Source organism: Podarcis liolepis (genome assembly GCF_965112155.1).
Source record: "Podarcis liolepis genome assembly, chromosome: Z".
Lineage (NCBI taxonomy): Eukaryota > Metazoa > Chordata > Lepidosauria > Squamata > Lacertidae > Podarcis > Podarcis liolepis.
This window is the reverse complement of record NC_139570.1, coordinates 19,131,181-19,152,563: the sequence shown is the minus strand read 5'-3', so window position 1 is coordinate 19,152,563 and position 21,383 is coordinate 19,131,181. Positions and strand designations below refer to the sequence as shown.

The window sequence follows — 21,383 nt, the reverse complement described above, 5'->3', positions numbered from 1 at the left end:
GCAATTGGGAACCACTGCTCTAAGAAACCAAAGTTATACTGCCTTGGAGAATGGAGGCTCCGTCTAATTATAACAGTTGTCACTGACAGTCCACCACTGACTAAGGCTCATTAGAGTCTGCTGCAACCCTTACAGTCACTCAACATTTAGCTCAGGGGTCGGCAACCTAAAGTCCATGGGCCACAAGCGGTGCACAGGGGTCGTTTAACTGGCCCACGAGCCACCCACTCGGCGAGTCCCCGCGTGCTGCACTAAACCAGTGAGGTGCATGGAATCACTTCCGCAGCACCAGAAATCACGTCTGCGCAGATGCAGACACCGGAAATCGTGGGCGGGCGCGCTCATGTGAATGCACAATCCGGCCCACAGAGGGATCTCCACTGGAGTGAACCGGCCCAGGCGAGGTAAACCTTGAAGACCCCAGATTTAGCTCAAACCAACTTCAGGTCTTATTCACACATCCATTAAAGAGTCAACAGATTTCCTACCTCCTGTCCAATTTGGATGAATACACACACACACTCACTGACTTCTCTGACCAATACAATACTCTCACCCATTTACTATTTCTGAGCTAGCCTCACCAGGTTCAGTTTGCAGCACTCCTCATTAGCCCCCTTGGCCTACCCCTGCCCAGGGCTGTTGGCATACATCTCACTGCGTGTTCAGCTCGTGTTTTCTACCATTCCTCTGGAGATAGCTGAAGAACCACGACCTTCCAATCTGAGCCTCTCCAAGCTAATGCAAACAAACCCAGATGTTCCTGGTTAGATATTAGCCTATGGGTTTTACCGCTTCATTTAGCAGGCTCTGCCCATCCACACAGAAACGGTTGCTAGCCTAGGAAGGTGATTCTTAACTGCTTTGTACCAGTAGTGATTAAACATCTGCAAACATAGCCTCAAGCAGAGGTAAGTCAATGTGCTTTCTTCCAGCTGTTCTTGGACTCCAACTCCCATCATTCCTGACTACTGGTCAAGCTAGCTGGGGCTGATGGGAACTGGAGTCCAACCACATCTGGAGGACGTCACATTGGGTACCCCTGGCCTAAAGGAAACAACATTCATACCAAAACCACACCCATGGACAATTGTGCAGCAGTGGGCCTTTGGACTGATCTAGAAGGGAACAGAGATCCTCTGGGTATACAGCGCTGAAGAAGATGGACTAGTTGTATGTGAGAACAGGATGCTGGACTAGCTGGGTCTTTGGTCTGATCCAGCAGACTCTTCTTATGTCCTTTCCCTTTGCCTCAGCGAAGTTGCTGGTGGCAACCCTGGCCTGGGTTCAAAGTGCCCGTCAGGGGAGCTGACTCAGCCTAGAGTCATCTCTTATCTGTTCTTCCTTCCTTGAAGCAGCTTGTCACACAGTTCAGTGCCAGACCTCTGGGCTCAGCAAAGATTTCCCCAGAGTGCAGCACATTCCAGGCCATTAGGCTCAAAGGTTGGCCTAGTCAAGATGTCCCCACCCCCTACACAGTCTTTCCCCCAACCATCGGTGCAGCCAGGATTTATGTTGGGGGGTGCAGGCTTTAGGCTAGGAGGGGGGCAGAACCTCAGTTAGTTAAGTATTTTGCATTGATTGGATAAGCTCATGTCCCCAACCTTTGCTTTTTGGCTAAACAGTGCCTTGTCCTGAAGATAATCCGGATGTAATCAGGAGAAATGAGGGCTAGAAGCAGGAACTTGGGGATTTGTGGACAACAAAGCTTATCCTTGAGGGTCAGCAACCTCAGCAGCAGAAACCCAAGCACCTTCCCAGAAGAGTATGCAGCAGCAGGGAAACCACCCTCCATTTTGAATTTCCCACAATGACCCAGAGGTGGTCATGCAGCAACACTCTGAGGGACTGTGGAAATGGTAGGCAGATTCTCAGACCTGGCTGCTATTGCCAGGGAAATTAGACATCTGTGTAGCAGCAGCCAGCCCTCATCAAGGGCTCCCACCAATATGGAATGGGACTCACTTCAGAGCACTTTCTAACCAGGAGGAGGCCTCCTTTCTCTGGGCAGAGAAGGGTTTCTGGGCTCTGAAGTGGCTCCACCCACCCTAGTCGGCCATCAGACTCCCCTGGCATACTGTAGAAGCCTTCTGGGTCAGGCTAGGACTTTGCCTGAGCAATAAACAGTTCCAACTCCTTGGCTTGAAATTCTTGGGAAGCAATTCTAGGTTGTAACCTCCTGGCTCTTGATCAACAGCACGGACAAGCTTAAACTTTGCCTCACTTTTGAAGAATGAATGAACCCCTGCCATGTTTGCAGCAGATGCCTGGTGATTAGGGCATCAAAACTCTAGTGTGTTTGCTGGGGTAACAGCTGCTCACCATCACAAAAGAGCACACACAACCCACCCACTCTGGGCAGCTTCTGACATAATATTTTTTTTAAAAAAAACATTAAGCTGTTTGTTTGTTTGTTTTAAAAAAATTCCCTAAACAGGGTTGGCTTCAGATGTCTTCTAAAAGTCAGATAGTTCTTTATTTCCTTGACATCTGATGGGAGGGTGCCACTACTGAGAAGGAATGGGGAGCCTGTGGCCTTTCAGTTGTTGTAGAACAACTCCCATCATTCCTGGCCATGCATGCTGGGGCTGATGGGAGTTGAAGCCCAATGACATCTGACAGGCCACAGGTTCTCCCATCAATGCACTGGTTCCCTGTAACTTCACTTCTCGCAGTGAGGGAACCACCAGAAGACTCTCGGAGCTGAACCTCAATGTCCGAGCTAAATGATGAGGATAGAGGCACTCCTTCAGGTATATAGGGCCATTTAGGGCTTTAAAGGTCAGCACCACCAACACTTTGAACTGTGCTCGTAAGTGTACAGTGAAGATCCTTTAGGACCGGTGTGATATGGTCCTGGCGGCTGTTCCCAGTCACCAGCCTAGTTGCTGCATTCTGGATTAGTTGTAGTTTCCGGGTCACTTTCAAAGGTAGCTCCACATACAGTGCACTGCAGTAGTCCATGCAAGAGATAATTAGAGCATGTCCTCAAGATTCTTTCCAGGCTGCACACCCTTCCCAACACCAACCTCCAGGAGCATTTTGATAGTCCAGAACGTGCCTTTTAACTCTGAAAATGCCTGTTGTTTGCCGGTATAGACAGGGGTGTAGGCGTATGTGTACAAATCAGCCTAATGTACAAAAGTGATATCTATTTATATATTTTATTTTAAAATCTGTATCTCACGTTTCACTTCTTCAAAGAGGCTTAGGGCAATCAGATACATAATGCACAAAATTGAAAAAAAACAAATTAAAACTCCAAAACGTAAAGCCCCAAGAATTTAAAATGTAAAAAAAAAAGATCTGAAAAGCATTCAAGGTACAAAGGCCTCCTGAAATAAAATGTTTTGAAACTCAGTAGAGATTTACATTCACTGCTCCACTATTTTTGCCTCTGGTCCCACTCACTATTGGTATCCGGCCCCTGAGAGGCTGCCCAGAATGAAATGTGGCCCTTGGACAGAAGACGATTCCCATCCGTGATCTAAATGCATTCCAAACCGTTTCACCACAATCCAGTCCATTTCTCCCATCATGACCTCCCCCCAAAACAGACCAGTTGTTTTTCTCCTGCACAGTTTAGTCTTTGATCTGACACTGTCCTTTTGGAAGTTGGACCTGAAGGGAATATGTTTTTCTGCCAAGAGGCCGAGAAACGTGATGCTGATGCCGTAAGCACTTGGATTATCTTCTCAGGGCTTCCTGAAACTCAAGTATTGTAGACAATTGTGCCAGTGCCCAACCCAGCCACCCCCAGCTTTCTTTTTCAAGGGAGGAAACAGCTGCATGAGGTTACAGCTGTCACAGACAACTCCCAGAACTTGCCAGATGCAACAAAGCATGTCAGAAACAGGCCAGCTCAGCAGAATTCAGCAGCAGCAGCAAAATAGTAGCTACTGAGGAAGTAACCAAGGGTCCAGATGGTCTGATATACCCTGCTATGTCTAGGATAGAGATGGGGCTTCTGTGACCCTCCAGATCTCATTGGACCCCCATTAGATCCAGTATGACCCACTGGTTATGGGTTGCTGGGAGTCATAGTCCACAATTTTTCTGGAGAGCCACAAGTTCCCTATCCCAGGGAAACCCTAGGGTAAGAACAGATGAGGAGGTCTCTATCAAAGCTTCTGGACAATCAGTGCCTTGGTGACTCACTACACAGGTACAGTGGAGAGGTGGAAAAGACTGAAATGGTTGCATCCAATGGGCTATTGAACTGACCAGTCCCATTAGTGGAAGCCCACATAAGGACTTCAGCTAGTGCAATGGGGCTTTCCCCTGACCTCCCTCAAGTTGGGGTTGGGAGAACCCCTAGAACAGCACGTGAGGGAAGGTCCCATTCCATCGGGCAAGCTGAAATGCTTGTGCCAACAGAAGATTTAGGGAGGGGTGATGTTGAATTCTCCTCATATTTTTACTCACAGAGGTGAGTAGGCAAGACAAACTTTAGTATTTATACAGCACTTTCAAAACATTATCAGTGGGATTCACAGTAGGAGGAACTGCACAAAAGAAGTGGGAACTAGGGAAGGGGGATTTTTGCAGGAGTGCCCCATTCAAGGTTCAAGCCAGCCATTCACTCCAAACAGGGCATTCCTCTCCCCAATTACTTCTCCATTTTCTTATTTTCTTTCCAACCACCAACCGGTACTCCGTAATAGATGAACATGATCTATCTTCTCTGTGATGTATTTTGAGGGTTTGAGACCGTTCACGTTTATGTTTCATTCTGTTAGTTCTCTTGAACTTCTGCAAATCTTGGCGTTTCCTTGACTATGCTAATACCACTGCCTTATTTCTCATTTGGACCCCAGTTTCTCATTTCTCATTTGGACCCCAGTTTCTAATGGCATTCACCATCCAAGTTTGCTGTAGGAAGGAATTATAACAGTAACAGCAGCAGCAGCAGCCAGCTCTTGCTGCCTTTTTGCAAACAAAACCCAAGGACTTTTGCTGTGTATCCAAAGCTGACAGCTGGTCTAGAGATTTCTTTTCATTACACACATCTCAGCGGCAGTTTTAAAAAAACCAAACAACCCAAAAGCAGCCTTGGTGGCTATTATGAGAGGAGGCACAGCAGCAAAAGATAGTGCTTTATTCTTTCTCTGTTGCCATTTACCACTCAAAAGTGCTACCCTAGTGCAGTTTCAGGTGGGTATTTAAACAAACGGCAGCTTTTTTTCAAGGAAGGAGAAATGAGCAAGGCTGCTTTTGATTTTTAAAGATGGTGCTTCATTCACATTGCCTTGTAAACACATAGTTCCCCCCCCCAAAAAAAAAGATTCAAGAAGCAAAGGCAATGGCTGCATCTCTCCAGTATGTGAATGGTCAGGTCACCTGACTCAGGTGTAAATCCAACGAACAGATGCAGGTCTTGCTGCTCCCAGTTCGGGAAATGCTCTGCAGCTCTGGCAAAACAGCAAAAGATGGAAACCTTGGAAAGGAACAAACAGCTTCTCCCATCATCAAGGGTTTCATTATAATACAAAGCAGTCAAATGCAAAGCAGTGCATTAGAATATTTAAACATTAACAAGACTATTCATTTCCAAGTCATTAAAAAGGTAAAGGTAAAGGGACCCTTGACCATTAGGTCCAGTCATGGATGACTCTGAGGTTGCAGAAAGAGTAAAGCATGGCTCAGGGTTGACTTCAGCAATGCACCCTCTTGAAAGCACATGATACCTTGCTGAAGCTAAGCAGGTCTGGATCTGTTCATTGCCTGGATGAGAAACTGCCTGGGAATACTATGTATCATGCCTTGAGATTTATGGAATAAAATTGGAATATTAGCACAGCAGATAGATTAATGAACATGGCATAACATCAAATGTATCTAAAATGTGTGGGGGTGATGCCTGTGTACATATTGACATGCATTTCACATGATTTTAGATGTAACTTGCACAGTACGGCATCCATTCTAGCTCCCCAGTTTGACTAGAATTATGTTAGTTCATTGTATGACCTACACATTGTATGAAACAGAGCTGTTTTAGCATATAGCAGAAAAATATGATAGTCTATTTCTCCCCCATCCTCAGTCACTGTCAAATGGAAATATAGAACTGCCGAGCCATGTTTTAATTCACCAAACGGTTGGATTATATGGACAAATGGGTCTTCACATGGCTCCCAATGTCATGCAGCAACTGTTTTCGCAGCTAAGGCATCATAAGCAAACCATCCCAAGACATTCTCTGTGCAGATCAGGCCAAACATGAAACATTATACAACAATGGTGCATTTAACAGGAGCATCACACAAAAACCCCAAGAAACAACAACTGGACTACTCTTCACAGCAAGGCGATTTCATTTGCAGCACTGTCTCCAGTTCTGCATGTGCCACACGGTTCAAAGAGGGTGCTGACCAGTCAGAAGGTTTTCAGAGGAGAGTGACAAAAAATGAGTGTCTCCAGGATGCCAAGTCATGTGGTAGAAGATCGAAGAGGCTGGGTATCTTTAGCTCAAAGGAAAAAAGGGTTACACAGGGGCAAGTTGCCAAAAGGTACACTACATAGATTTGATAAAGCCAAATTCCCCCATTGCCAAGTCATAAAAGCTAGACATTATCCAAGCTAAACTACTTACTATGCAGGAGATCTGCAACTGGATCTCCCAACATATTTACGTTAAAAGCAGCTATAAGGCAGTGGGGAGGGAAGGAAAATTGGACAGAAGAAGCAGCTCAAACGGAGGATGTGTTCAACCATTTCCTTCCATGCTATTTCCCTGATCTAAATACTCCCCAAGTTGCTGTCTGTACCATGCCAGTATTTTTTTGGAACAACTTCAAGATAACACTTCTCTTACCATGAATTGGTGCCACATCAGTGAGCTATCAGAGAGGTATCTACTCCTCCCACTATTGTTCCACTGTGGTCATTGAGACCTGCTGAGGAAACTTGCTTTCCTTGACTGCCCCTAATCTGTATATCAACAGCATCAAAAGCAGCGATAGTTCCCAGGATAAAAAACACACACCAAGAAGCCTGTTAGGGCCTGAACCTTGTGAGAGTCCAGGAGCAATGCAAAATTGTTTTTTTGCTCAGACTTGTTTATAGCAGCAGCTGGTGATTAAAGGAAGAAGAGATTTGTACTGCATTTTTTAAAAAAGTGTTTATATATTTTTAATAATACTCTGTGTTACAAATATGTCTGCAAACATGACAGGAAAGCTGGCAATTTCAACCCTGCTGTCTGCAAATCCCTTACAGACAACCAAGATCCTGGAGACAGTCAGCTTGTGTATCCATAAGCAGTGACTAGAGGAGAAATGACTGCTGGGAGGAGCACAGAACACCATGGTGCACTTGTAGCAGCAAAACCAGATGCTTTCATCTGGCCCAGCTGCAACAAAACATGTCTCTCCCGTATCAGTCTCTACAGCCACAGCAGGCGCTGTACCCTTCCAACAGTTTGACTTCATTCCCCCAAAGGCACACTCCTCCACTGTTTCCCAAGGAAGACAGATGCCAACAAGTTCAAGTATCCAAAGCACTTCAGAAGTGTGAACTCAGTCATTCGCACAACAGCCTCATAAGGCAGACCAATCGTATTAAATAGCACAGGTCGGAGTGTGGAGGCAAGGAGAGAAAAAGCCGAAACAGTAGTGCATTGGTGGGAGAACCTGTGGCCTGTCAGATGTCATTAGACTTCAACTCCCATCAGGCCCAGCATGTATGGCCAGGAATGATGGAAGTTGTTCCACAGCAACTGAAAGGCCACGGGCTCCCCATTCCTAGAGTCCTGGCTTGTTTTGGACTTGCTCGAAAGCACAAATGCTGGACCTGAGTACAACAGCATTCTCCGGACCTGTGAATCCCCCAACAGTAGAGGCAGAAGCTAGCCATTATGTCTAGCAGACACTGATAGTCTTATCAATGGTGGGGAAGAGCCCTGCATGAGATTCTGAACAGCCAATGTCAGAAATTGTGAAGGCATGGAAAAACAGAAAGGAAAAAAAATCCCGAAGAAGTTTCCCCTTATTTTCTTTATAGGCCTTCACATCTCTAGCCATTGCTAGCAAGTGCTGGGAGAGATGTACAAAGAAAACTGACCTAGTATATGACAGCTTCTTATGTTCCTATCATCACTTCCCCCAAACTGGATAGCTCTGCAGCTAAATCAGCACAAGGCAATTGCCACTTCCAGTTCTGACCAGATGCAACTTTGCAGCAGAGAGAGAGAGAGAGAGAGAGAGAGAGAGAGAGAGCCAACTTCCTCTGAAGTAAAGCACTGAATCCTTCTCACATACACAATACACGCACAGGCTCTACTCAGAAGCAAAGGGACAGGATGAAGATGACCAGCTGCAAGATGCAGCTGTGCCCCCAGACTCTTAATACTTAAAGTTTGCCAATAGGCAATAAGGGAGGAGGGCATGCAGGCAACAAGAGAAAAGCAAGCAAAAAACAAGCCCCCTCCCTTAAAAGGGTCAGTCTCCACGGTCTCCCTTAAAATGTACTTGCTGTAACAGTTCCAGAAAGAAAGAAAAGTGTGGATTGAGAGCCACATTTCCACCAACTACATTCAAATTGTCTGAATGATCTATGGACATGGCAACAGTAACCCAACACATCATGTTTTTCCAATGTGCGGAACACCTTGCACACCTGCACATGAGCCTCTTTGATGGAGGTCTGTCCTCACACTTCTGTCCCCCACTGTGGTCTTTGCATAGGGAAAGCCACAAAAGAGATCCAACTTGCAAGAGGATTTTGCTGTTTGCAGCAGGATGCATGAGCTGCACAGCATATCCACCCCAATCTGTCCTGGGATTCTTGTTTACCTGGATGGCTCCACAGCTGGCTTTTCTGTTCTGAATAGCCTTTCATGAATGTGTTCTGCAGATCTCAGCACCTTTGCGTCAAGGAATAGCTCTAGTCCAGGGTTTCCCAAACTTGGGTCTCCAGTTGTTTTTTGACTACAGTTCCTATCATCCCTGACCATTGGTCCTGCTAGCTAGGGATGATGAGAATTGTAGTCTGAAACACCTGGAAAAGTTTGGAAAACACTGCTCTAGTCGAAAGTGTCCAGAGGTCAAATTTCCCAATGCGTCTTCTCCAACTGATTTCCAAAGTGCCACTCTAGAAAAAAATGGGGTATCCTCCACAGCAGCTTCCAATCCAATGTATCAGAGTTATTGCTAGAAGAGAAATCTGGAAACCCCAGAGTACAGGCAGAAAAAACATTGGTTCCACGCAAGGGACTGTGTTCGGATCTCAGCCAAAAAGCATGAAACTGAGAAGCACCCCAATAGACCATGTACTGTAACCCACTTAAAACAACTGTCCTCCGCCACTTGCAAAGAGTGTGGTGGTGTCCAGCCACCACAAGAGCAAAAATCACTGGAGTTATTCAAAATGAAAGTGGAAGAGGGAAATCTATCATCACCTGGATCCCACAGACAATCGTGTCCCACCAGACTCTCCCACTTCCAAAGGGAAGGGAACTAGCCTAGTGACGGAGGACAGGAACATAGGAAACTGCTGTCTACAGAGTCAGACCACTGGTCCATCTAGCTCAATACTGCCTACACTGACTGGTAGCAGCTCTCCAGGATTTCAGAGAGGGGTCTCTCCCAGTCAGTGCTAGGCATTCAGCCTGGTGCCTTCTCCATACAAGCAGTTGTTCTGCCACTAAGTTGCAGCTCTTCCCTGTTTTGCATACAGAAGGTCCCAAATTCAATCCCACTACATCTCTAGCAAGGCTGGAAGAAGGACCCATGCCTGCCACTCTGCTTAGGTGATACCAAACTGCATGGGGTCAGTGGTCTGTCAACGCATCAGACAGAAGCTCCCCACGTTCCTTTTTTTTTAAAAAAAAAAAAGGTGGATTCAAAAGTACATCTCCCGCGTGCATCAGCTGGCCTAAGCTGGTCCATTCTGCTTCCTAGATAGCATTGCTGGTACCCAGGTAACGCAAATGGCATAGGCAGACCTTCGCATGCTTAACGGGACGTATACCCCACTGCGTGCAACAGCGTTTACTCTCTAGTCAATGGGTTTCAGAATTACAGCCCGAAGTCTCACTTGCGAAGTCATATAAAACTCAAGACCGGTTGGGGCCACCTAGTCCATGCCCAAATTTATCCACCCCAAAGGGATATGTGTTAAGTAACAGGCAAGCGATGCAATTGCATTGATCAGCATATAGAGTAAGTGGACAACGTGGGTGGGTGGGGGCCTCCCGCCCTGCATCGGAAAGGTAACAACCCGCTCCTCGCTTTAAACATGAGCGGGAGGGAGGGGCTTGCCCACCTCCAGCGCTACGGCGCGTTCAGCGGCCGTTGCCACGTCTTCCCACCGGCCACCCCCGCATGCCCCGATCTCCAGAAGCGCCTCTCACCTCGGCCTTAGGCCTGTTCTGCAGAAGGTGCTCCAGGTACAGGTCGGACAGCGCGGTCCTCATGCTGCTCACGCTGTCACTCCGGCTGGATTTGAGCGTCATGGTTGGTGGGCGCCAGGCGCGAGTAGCTAAGCACCCCGGGGTAGTGTGATGCTATGAGACTCGGAGTCGAACGGCGTCTCGTCAGCGGCCCGAGGGGCTCTGCTTCCACCCGCAAGGCGCGATCGCTGTCAAGCCGCTGCTGCTGCTGCTTTTGGAGCCGAGTAGACCCCGCGCGCGCACTACAGCCGGCCGGAGCGTCCTAAACCGAAAGGGTTGCAGAGTCACCGTGCGCCGGAGAAGGCAGCAGAGGGGAGGACCAGGCCCGCCCGCTGGGAGTGGCTAAATAGGGAGGGCTCTCTCCACCCGGCCCACAGCGGCTGCCAAAGCAGCAGCCCTACGTTCCCCTAGCCACTTAGCGCCGCCGAGCGCCGTGCGCTGGGGACAGCGGTGCAAGCCCTATCCAACCTCTCCAAGCCGCGCGCCCGCCCTCCTGCGCCCCCTCCTGCCACAGCCGAGTGTCTTTCTGCTGCCTGCCAGAGCCACCGCTTCGCTTACGCAAAGCACCGGGCTCTGTCTGCAATGTTGAACGAGCTGGGCCGTGCAAGCAGCAGCGATTGTTTTGGGGGCAGATAAGCGACGTCACCTCAAGAACAGAGGGGGCTGCCTTCGGGCGAGTAACACTCGCTGGCAGCAGCGGCTCTCCTGGTTCTCAGACAGGGGTCTTCCTCGGCCTTCTGTGGACAGTGTCCGTGACTGGACTTGGTCTCCACGTCTGCAGAACAGGCGCTCTCCCATTAATTCATGCATAAATACGGTGCTTTTTGTGGTTGCGTGGCAATCGGCGATTCAACTGGTGATCGGCGATCTAGGAAGCTGACTTGTACGGAACCAGACCCTTGGTCATTCTAGCTCAATATTGTCTACACGAACTGGCAGCGGCACTCCCATTATTTCAAACCAGGGTCCTTCCCCGCCTTACCTAGAGTTGTCAGAAATTGAACCTGGAGCCTTTTGCATGCAAAGGATGTGCACTACCAATGAGCCATGTACTGTACTGTACTTACTGGGAGTAAGTCCCATTCAATTCAGTGGGGCTGCAAGGAGAAACTGAGTGCATCAGCACTCAGTATTCCAAGACCTACTGCCTTCCAACTGTGGAGGAAAGAACAGTCACCAGGATTAGTAGTCATTGGCTGGTCCATAAATCTGCCTAATATCTTTTAAAGTCATCCAAGTTGGTAGCATTGCTACCTCTTGTGGGAGTGAATCCCATAGTTTAACTATGTACTGTGTAAATAACTTTTGTGTGCTGTGAACCTTCCAGCTTGTGCAAGTCATCACTTGATGTTGGACTGTCATCAGGTGTTAAGTATTGTATGCCTGTGGGAACAGGGCCCTTTCCCCAAGGAAATGCTTAACTGCAGAGATGTTGAAATGTTCCCCAACTTGCTTTTGGTATAATATCCTTATTTGGTATAATTGAAACAAAGGGAAACTGAAATGTAAAACTGCTGAATTACAATTAAAGAGATTTAACACTATCACTTGTGGATTAAATAGGGACAATGGATCTTTATCATCTTACATGTGTAAATTGGCTCACCAGCGCCCTGCATGGATTACCCTTCCTGCGTCTGATGAAGAGGGCTCTAGTCCCCCAAAATTTATGCCATAATAAATTAGTTTAGTCTTGAGGGACCCCCAACGCTCTCTTTTTGTTGTTGTTGTTCATTTTGTAGTTCATTTTCCATCGTACCTTAGTTCATTTGTAAAAGCTGCACTGCAGAAAAATTTAGTTTTCGATCCATGGGGAAACTTGCATCTTTTTAAGCTATTGAAAAGTATGCATGCTTTCATAATCCTGAAATGGAAAGCTTGATCCTTTTTCATTCATCATTTCCATGTATTAATCTGCCTCCACCCCAAAAGCAGTGTCATAAGCATGCACAACAAGCCCAAATTGGTGTACAACTGGTATATTTTGCACAGAGTACAACAGCCCCCAGCAAGAAACTGCAAGCCTGTGAAACCACTTTCTCCACACCTGGGAGCTGTTGCAACTGCAACAGTTGTGATACAGGTAACGGGAGAGCCACGCAGCTTCCTATTTGCCAGATACTCTTGGGGTTTTGGCTGGGCCTCAAATGCCCAGTGGTGGTGCAGTTAGGTAATATTAATTACTAGGCTTATTGTTCTTATGGGAATGTATTTTTAGATGGCAATGTGCATTACTTCCCTTACTTCAAAATGCAGTAGACAGCCATTTGAGATCCTCCTCATCCCCCTAAGTAGGGGCTTGGTTTCTGCCCCAAAGGCCTCTCCTGATAACCATGCGACAATTGCCATAATTAGTATGAATCACAGAATTGTAGAGTTGGAAGGGACCCTGAGGATCATCAAGTCCAACCCCTTGCAATGTGGGAATATGCAGCTATCCCATATGTATGAGATTAACGGGAACAGTCACAACAGCATTTTAAAGTCCCAGTCCTTTTTAAAATATGCATACAAAACGTATACCATAGATTGATGACCTTATTTCTTACCCTTTGTGATCAGCCTAACAACCACAGTTTATGCAAGCACTGCTGCATGTGAAATGACAACATTTATTCAAAAGGAGTAACAACAGTAGTTTGTTTGGTTTCCCACCCCCACCCCCCTCTGAATAATCAGATCAGGTAATGTGACCATCCAGGATTTTGCTGAGATTAGTGATGGGGCTGAGTTTTCAAACCTGGTGAAGGATCACAAAGATATTCAAACTGATGGCTGAAATATGCTGATCGCCTCCGGCAGCACCTCCTTAATCCATAAGGACTCTGGAAAACACACACAAAAGGCCACACTGATGAAAAACGCATTTGTGTATGCGTAAATGGACTATAAAAAGAATAGAAACTGATTGCCTAAGAAAAAGCAGGAACCCCCAGAATTGTGGAAATACACAGAAGAGTGAAGGCAGTGTTCTTTATTTTACCAACTCCTTCCAAACCACACAGTCAGTGCCGGATTTATGTATAAATTAAACAAGCTATAGCTTAGGGCCCCACTCTCTTGGGGCACCCCAAAAAAAGAAAGGGAAAAAAACCCTGGATGTACATTTCCAAAATATAAGTTCAAAAAATACTTTGATAAAATACATATTTTGTTATGTGCAATTGGCTATAGATACCTATTAGGTCCATAAATTACCATATAGCATATACAGTGGTACATTGGGTTAAGAACTTAATTCATTCTAGAGGTCCGTCCTTAACCTGAAACTGTTCTCAACCTGAGGTACCACTTTAGCTAATGGGGCCTCCCACCCCCGCCATCACCCCGCCACACGATTTCTGTTCTCATCCTGAAGCAAAGTTCTTAATACAAGGTACTATTTCTCAGTTAGCAGAGTCTTTAACCTGAAGCGTCTGTAACCTGAAGCATCTGCAACCCAAGGTATCACTGTATTCAACACACAAAAACAGTGACAATTTGTTGACAAAGAACAGCTGGACATATAAAGGGCCACATTACCTTCAGTAGCTTAGGGCCTCATGAAACCTAAATCTGGCCCTGCACAGAGTACTGAAAACTGGCAGAACTTAGAATGCAGCTCTCCCCCATCTTATACTGGTGCTGCTCGTTTTTTCCTGCTTAAATGCAGAACCTTGCATTTCTCCACACTGAAATTCATTTTGTTAGTTGGGGCCTGGTTCCTCAATCTGTCAAGGTCATCTTGAACCCTAATTATTTTTTCTGCAGTATTTCCTACCCCTCCCAGTTTTGTGTCATCTGCAAATTGAATGAGCAGTACCCCCTCAATTCTTCACTTAAGCCGTTTATAAAGACGTTGAACAACTATGGGCCCAGGACAGAACCCTGTGGCACCCCACTTGTCACTTTTCCCCAGGATGACGAGGAGCAATTAGCGAGCACTCTTTAGGCTCTGTGGGTCAACCAGGTACAAATCCACCTTATAATTACCTTGTTTAACCTGCATTTTACCAGCTTCCTCGCAAGAATACAATATCATGGGGGACTTTGTCAGAAGCCTTACTGAAATCAAAATTCACTGTGTTCACAGCATCCCCCAGCGTTATTCAGCTAAAAGCAAATTAAGCCCCCCTCCCTTGTACTCTGAGAAAACAAAAGCCTTTTGCTGTTTTGAATTTCTTTTTAAAAAAATGTTTCACGTACTCTATGTATCCAATTTAATACCCTGAAAAAACCTGTAATGGTTAACAGTAAAAATAAAGAAAAATTGGGGAAAAGTGGGGAAAGGAACTATTTGTGGGATTGAGTGTAAGTATGTTTGAACGTTTTTGAGGATTGTATGAAATGTATGTTTGTATGCTTGTATATGTGTATTAATGATGAATTTAAATTAAATAAATAAAAAAAGAAAAGAAAAAAATGAAAAATAATAATAATAAAAAAGATATCTGCAGGAGACCCTCTGAGCATAAGTGCAAGGATAGGTAGAGTACATAAAGGCTGAGAAAATATTTCCTAAGAACACAGGGAGCTTCCTTATACGGAGCCAGACCATATACTGAGCACTGACTGGCAGTGGGTCTCCTGTGTTTTTGCTTCACTATCACCTTAGGGTCTTTTTCAGTTATATTTCAATATTCCCCACCACCATCTGCCTCTGTGAGCCTCCCTCTCTCTGAAGGTGAGTGCTATTTAAAGCTGGTCACCAGAAAGGCAGCATTGACTGGTTGCCTCTGACTACAGACATCTGACAGAATTGCGCAAGAAGACAGTCTAATTGAGGAAGTTCAAACCAGGGCAACCTTTGGACAAAGTTACTGCAGGTCATTCAGAGGAAAACAAGTTTCATATCTCAGGCCCATCTGCACTTACATTTAAATAAATATTATACCACTTTATACAATCATAGTTTCCTTCCACCTCCGAAAAAAAAAGAATTATGGGAGCTGTAGTTTATTAAGGATGCTGTGAATTGGTCTCTATTCCTTTCATAGAGCTACAATTCGCAGAATTTCCTGGGAAGAGGGATTGGCTGCTAAACCGCTCGGGGAACTGGATTGGACTCCCAATTCCCACCAGCTCCATCTGATCAGAGATTATGGGAGTAGTAATCCAGTGATGGTTGGAGGGTCTACAAGGCCCTGATCCCTACCTTAGTTCAGACATTGGGAGGTGGAATAAATCCCTTGCTATGACACTTACGTGGCACAGCAGAGAAGGAACAGGATCCCCAAAGCAGCCGGGAAGGCGTACAGAGCCGATCTTGGGAAAGAGTGGAAGACATGAGTCCAGACATCATCCAGGTAATCTGACAGCCAGGACCGGCGAACACCTGCGGGGGAGACAGCAAAGGCACAAAAAATAAAACTGACAGTGGCTCCCTGTGTGACCACTTCTGGTGGCTGGAAGAACTCACCTGAAGAACTCACCCTCCAGAGCTAGCTGGGAAGGAAATTTGATTCTGCATCTCTAGGTGATTCTAGAGCCTTTCTACCTAAATTTTATAGAAATTTATTCATGTATACAGCAGCAGCAAGAATGTTACTTGCCCAAAAATGGAAAGAAGAAGTCCCAGCAAAGAATATGGATAGAAAAACGTACGGAATATGGAGAAATGGTGAAACTTAGTGGAAGAATAAGAAATCAAGATAACAAAATTTTTATACAGTAAAAGAATGGAAATGGTTTATCAAATATTTGCAGATAAATTGTAAACAGAGAAAAACACTGGCAGGATTATTGTAACAACCTGCAGCTACATAAGAGTGTATATATATAAAGAAGATAAGTAAAATTAATTTGGATATGCAGAAGATATTAAAAATAAATTTAAGGAACTGCTGAAAGAGAGGGAAGGAAATCAAGTTTTAAAATGTCAAAATGATTGTAAAACCAGTGAAATGTATATATCTGAAAAGTATATAAAAAATAAAAATAAAAATTTGTAGGTGATTCTATCAAATTCGGTTTTTTTAAAAAAAATCTTCTCGTGAATTCTGATACAAAAGCTCTATGAGTGATCTAACATGGTGTTATTGTTTTGTTCTTTTCTTCTTCTTGGTGGTCTGTTTGTTACTTTTTGGTTATGGTATACTGTTTACTGAAAACAATAGATGTTTGTTTGTTAGATTTTTTAACAAATTCTTTAATCCAAATTCTTCAGATTTCCTTGCCCTGCTCCACTCTCCATGCCCCATTCCATTCTTTTCCAGAGGTTTCTCAACCCATAGGAGTGGCTTTTGGCCTGGCGCAAAGCAAAATAAGTGCATATTGCACAAGCAGAGTTCCACTAGCTCTTCTCTGGATTCAAACCATTGTTGTGGTGGTTTTTTTCTCTAGAACAGGCAAAAGGAGCTTAGTAGCAGAAGTATCATAGCAGTACCAGGGGATGGGTTGTGTATGTTCCTAATTATACATTTTCCTCAGAGAGATGTATTAATTCAGAGGTAGCAGTGGTGCCCTTCACATCTTTGTTGGGACCCCAGTTCCCATCAGTCCCAGACAGTGAGGCCAACTGATGGGGGTTTGGGGAGTTGTAGTCCGACAGCATTTGGAATACACCATGTTGGCTGCTCTTGCTTTATTGGCTGAAGATAGCTGCTGATTAGGGAAGACTCAAATACATCACTTGTGATTGCAGAATCCTGGACATCCTCTTGGTCCTGGGGCTTTTATTTATTAGTTCTTGTATATATATATTTTAAAAGTATAAACTGCCCACCATAAAATATATTGTGGCAGTGGACAGAAGAAATAAACAAACACAAGAAAACAAAGGTAAAAACACGAAAGATAGTTTAAATCGATTACGCTCAGGAAGATTTTTGGCCAACCTAAGCTTGCAACAGCCAGGGGCTCAAAACTCACTAAGTGGTTCCAACTGACAAACTAAAAAGAAATTTCATGGTGTGTTTTTTCAGTATGAAAGTCAAAGTCTGGAAGACCTTTGACCCATTATTAGTGTCAGCATCTCAAGGAGGCAAAGGTTTTTCCCCAGAACTGCTGCCAGAGATCCTTGATCTCATTTGCTGAGCCTTCAGATGTATTTATATAAAGTGTAGGCTTTAATTCTGAGCTCGTTCTTTGCACGTTCTTGACCAATATGGAACCCTAAGACAGAGCTGACCTGCCTCAGGCAGTAGATCCCACCTGCCAGTGGTGGACCTACCCTCTGTTTGCCACCACCACCACCACCTGCCTCCTTGAGCTGCCTCAGGTGGCGTGCAAGTGAGCAGCTCTGTGTGGGTGTGTAGCAGCAGGTGAGTGGATGGGCAGAGGCATTTTCAGTTTTGCTTAGGGCAGCAAAATGCCCTGGGCTGGCTGTGTGCCTAATGATAGCACACTGGAGCCAGATTTTGTTACGGGGGTGGGGAACCTGCAGCCTTCCAGATGTTGCTGGACTACACTGCCCATCATCCTGGACTATTTAACACTCTGGCTGGGGCTGATCCAAGCTGTGGAGTCCAGCAGCATCTGGAGAGTCAAAGGTTCCCCACTGTCGCCTTGCAAAACTTCCTGGTTTAATTGTTTTACCTCCTCTCTTAATAGTTATGCTTTTTAATTGGTTTGCTTTGAGGCACATTTTGTTTTCAGTGCTTTATTTTGTATTTTATTGATGTGTTGCCTTTTCAACTGATTTATAAAACTGGAGAAGGATCATAGCTTAGTGGCAAAGTATTAGCTTTGCACGAAGGTTTCAAGTTGGCCTGAAGAAGGTTTGATCCCCGCACCGCCAGGTAGAGCTGTGAATGTTCCTTGCCTAAAACCCTGGAGAACAACTACCAGTCAGTATAGACCAGTGTTCTTCAAACTTAGGTGCCCATATATTATTGCATTACAACATCCAGTGGTCTTAGCCAGTGGTCAGGGAAGGTGGGAGTTGCACACGAGGTTGAAGAGCACTGCTATAGTCAGTGAAATTGCAGATAATTGAAACACATTGAAAAAGCTTGCAAGCACCCCAGTCTGCCCCCGTTCCGCCCTTTCGGTGATGTTTCCATGACATCTTTATGATGTCTCTGGGTCACTTCTGGGTTCAGCGTGATGCATGTGATCATTCACATATTGGGTGCGAGTAAACTTTAGGCTGCTTCTATAGAAAATACTAAGCTAGATGGGCCAATGGGTCTGACTCAGTATAAAAGGTAAAGGTAACGGACCCCTGGACGGTTAAGTCCAGTCAAAGGCGACTATGAGGTTGCGGTGCTCATCTCGCTTTCAGGCCAAGGGAGCTGGCAATTGTCCGCAGACAGCTTTCTGGGTCACGTGGCCAGCATGACTAAACCACTTCTGGTGCAATGGAACACCGTGACGGACGCCAGAGCGCATGGAAACACCATCTACCTTCCCACCACAGAGGTACCTATTTATCTACTTGCGCTGGCATGCTTTGAAACTGCTAGATTGGCAGGAGCAAGGACAGAGCAACGGGAGCTCACCCTGGGGATTTGAACTGCCAACCTTCTGACTGGCAAGCCCAAGAGGCTCAGTGGTTTAGACTACAGTGCCACCCACATCCCATCAGTATAAAGCCTACGGTCCTGTGGTTTTATACCTGTAAACCACTTGGAAGTCATTTGGGCATGAAAGCAGCATTTAAATTAATAAACAATGAAAAAATAATAAGACAACTATGCAGTCTCCTCACTAATTATTATGTAGCTGTTCTTCAAATAAAATTTAAAAACTTACGGTGGATTTCAAGGCCCGGATCCATTTCCTTTGTGTTCAACTGCAGAGACAGAGGAGGCCTCCTGATTTGTCTTGAAGCGGTGCGCCTTCTAAACCCATTGAGAGAGACAAATGCACGGGAAATCCTTGCAGGGGAGGAGATGCCCTGGATGCAGGAGGTACAAACTGCCAGGCACAGCATGTGGGCATGCACTATTTTGTGCCGTGTCAAATCCATGGCTTTCGCAGGCTGCAGGGATTCTGTCAAGCCTAGTGATTTCTCTGGACTGTCCACACAAAACATAAACACACATACAGCCGTCTTGGCTGAGCAAACCCCCGTCTTTGAGGCCAGAAGAATCTAAAAAACACAAGTGAATGGGGGGTAGGAGGAGATGAGGGAAAGGACAAATGATAAGATGCAGCAACTGCCACATGGTAGACACAGCCAGATTCTCTTCTGCTCTTCTACAGGGTAGGACTCCAATCAATAGATTCAAGTTACAAGAAAGGAGGCTCCTACCAAATATCAGGAAGACAAGTGTCCCTGATTTAGAGAAGACATCCCGGTTTCTGACTGGATCCTTGAATGTCCCACTTTTCCTTAGGATGTCCCTATTTTCATTGGAGAAATTTTGGAGGGTATGGATTTATTCGACTCCCGAGCTGTCTGAAGGCAATCCTGTATAGGGAAGTTTTTTTTTTTTTAATGGGCAGCTTCTAGCACATATAAAAACATAGTAAAACATCAAACCTTAAAAAGCTTCCCTATATAGAGCTGCTTTCAGATGTCTCCTAAAGGCCTGCTTGCCGAAGGCCTGAAGGGCCCTGCCCCTTGCCTCTTTCCACCTGGCTTGGGGTAGGGCTTGACAGGCCTCACAAGGACTGCGGCTGCTGCTTAGCAAGGAGGGCTCCTCTTTTAAATCGTTTTTATTTTTATCTGTGTTGTTTTAAATGAGACCATCTTGGCTGTGAGCCCTGGAAGACCTGCACCCTGCCTTGCTGTCCTTTTCCCATCTGGCCTGGGAGAGTGGAGTGCTGACTGACTCCAGCTACAAAAGCTGAGGCTGTTGAACAGATTATGGGGGGTTGAGAGAGCCGTTGCTGTTATTGATATTATTGTTGTATCTTTAGTTTTAGATCTTATGATTTACGTGGAAATTGTTTCCACTTGGTTGTGTACTTTTTGATGGGTTTTATTTATTGTTTATGACTTCTGTTATGTTTGTAATTATGTCAATCGTGCCATGTTGTAAGCCGACTTGAGCATAGTTTCAACTGTGGAAATGCAGCATACAAATAATAATAATAAAAATGATGATGATGATAATTACTCATCTCCTTGACATCTAATGTAAAGGCATTCCACATGGTGGGCGCCACTACCGAGAAGGCCCTCTGCGTAGTCCCCCTGGTCCACTGACCGCATGGCAATGGGCCATGACTAGGATTGCCTACCTCCAAGGTCTGACCTGGAATCTCCAGGCTTGCCTGGCCCCCTCCAAGTGGCAAGTGGCAGGCCTGAATCTCCAGGTGGGTGAGAGTGCCTTTAATAAATAACATTTATTAAGAAGGCTGTGCATGCAGTAAGCTTCAACTCCGCAGGAACCAGCTACAAATTCTAGCACAGATACTGGGGTGGCTCTGCCCTCCCCTCTCCCATTTAACCTCCATCTCTAGGGCCTGTTCCCATTACATCAGCAGGGGGGCATCCCCTTGTCATCACCAAGGGCAGTCCCTAAGCCTCAGGTTTGGCCCCTGATATATTAGCGTGTAGGACTATCCTGGCCCAGCAACCCTTGCACTCTGTCGTCCAGTTCTAGGTCACCAGCACACTTGCCCATGATGGTTGAAGTATGGTTACCAGATTTCCCCCCCAATGAATCGGGGGACACTCTTTTTTTGAAGCTGGGTAACAACAAGGAGTCAATAGTGGGGATGTTGAGGCAAAAGACCCTGGGCCCAAGCACACATGCATATTGTATAAAGGAGTAAAGCCCTTCTTTCCCACTGTGAAACTTAAATGCGAGTTTTTTTAAAAAACTGGGCAACGGCACTCCGCGTGCCTGTGACTCCTGAGCCTTCCCCGATCTCCTTCCCCCTTCCCCCTTTGTTCTGACAGATCAGGGGAGGCTTGGGAGTCACAGATGGGCAGCCATTGCCCAGGAGGGGCCAGCCTAGTAGTGCAGTTGGCTCTGGCTGGCTTCAGGAGCTGCTCATCGCTGTGGCACAGAAAAATGGCGGGCGCCATGGCAGCGAGCAGCTCCTGAAGCCAGCCAGAGCCAACTGCAGTAACAGGCTGGCTCCGGGCTGCTGCCGCTGCCGCATTTCCCAGGGA

The 21,383-nt window shown here is 45.8% G+C and overlaps 1 protein-coding gene across 2 annotated transcripts in view; it reads right to left on the bottom strand.

Moving 5' to 3' along the window:
* MPP1 (MAGUK p55 scaffold protein 1) overlaps positions 1–21,383 on the bottom strand; it is a 44,506-nt gene that overhangs the window by 21,530 nt on the left and 1,593 nt on the right. The window contains exons 2-4 of one of the 2 annotated variants that reach the window (XM_083484750.1): positions 19,067–19,406; positions 15,578–15,707; positions 10,355–13,218 (exon numbers count right to left, since the gene is read on the bottom strand). In XM_083484750.1, coding sequence (XP_083340876.1) covers positions 10,355–10,456 — 102 coding nt within the window. In that variant the 5' untranslated portion in view covers positions 10,457–13,218; positions 15,578–15,707; positions 19,067–19,406. Of the gene's footprint in view, positions 1–10,354; positions 13,219–15,577; positions 15,708–19,066; positions 19,430–21,383 lie in introns of those variants that run through there. The other variant, XM_083484751.1, reaches the window with a different exon arrangement.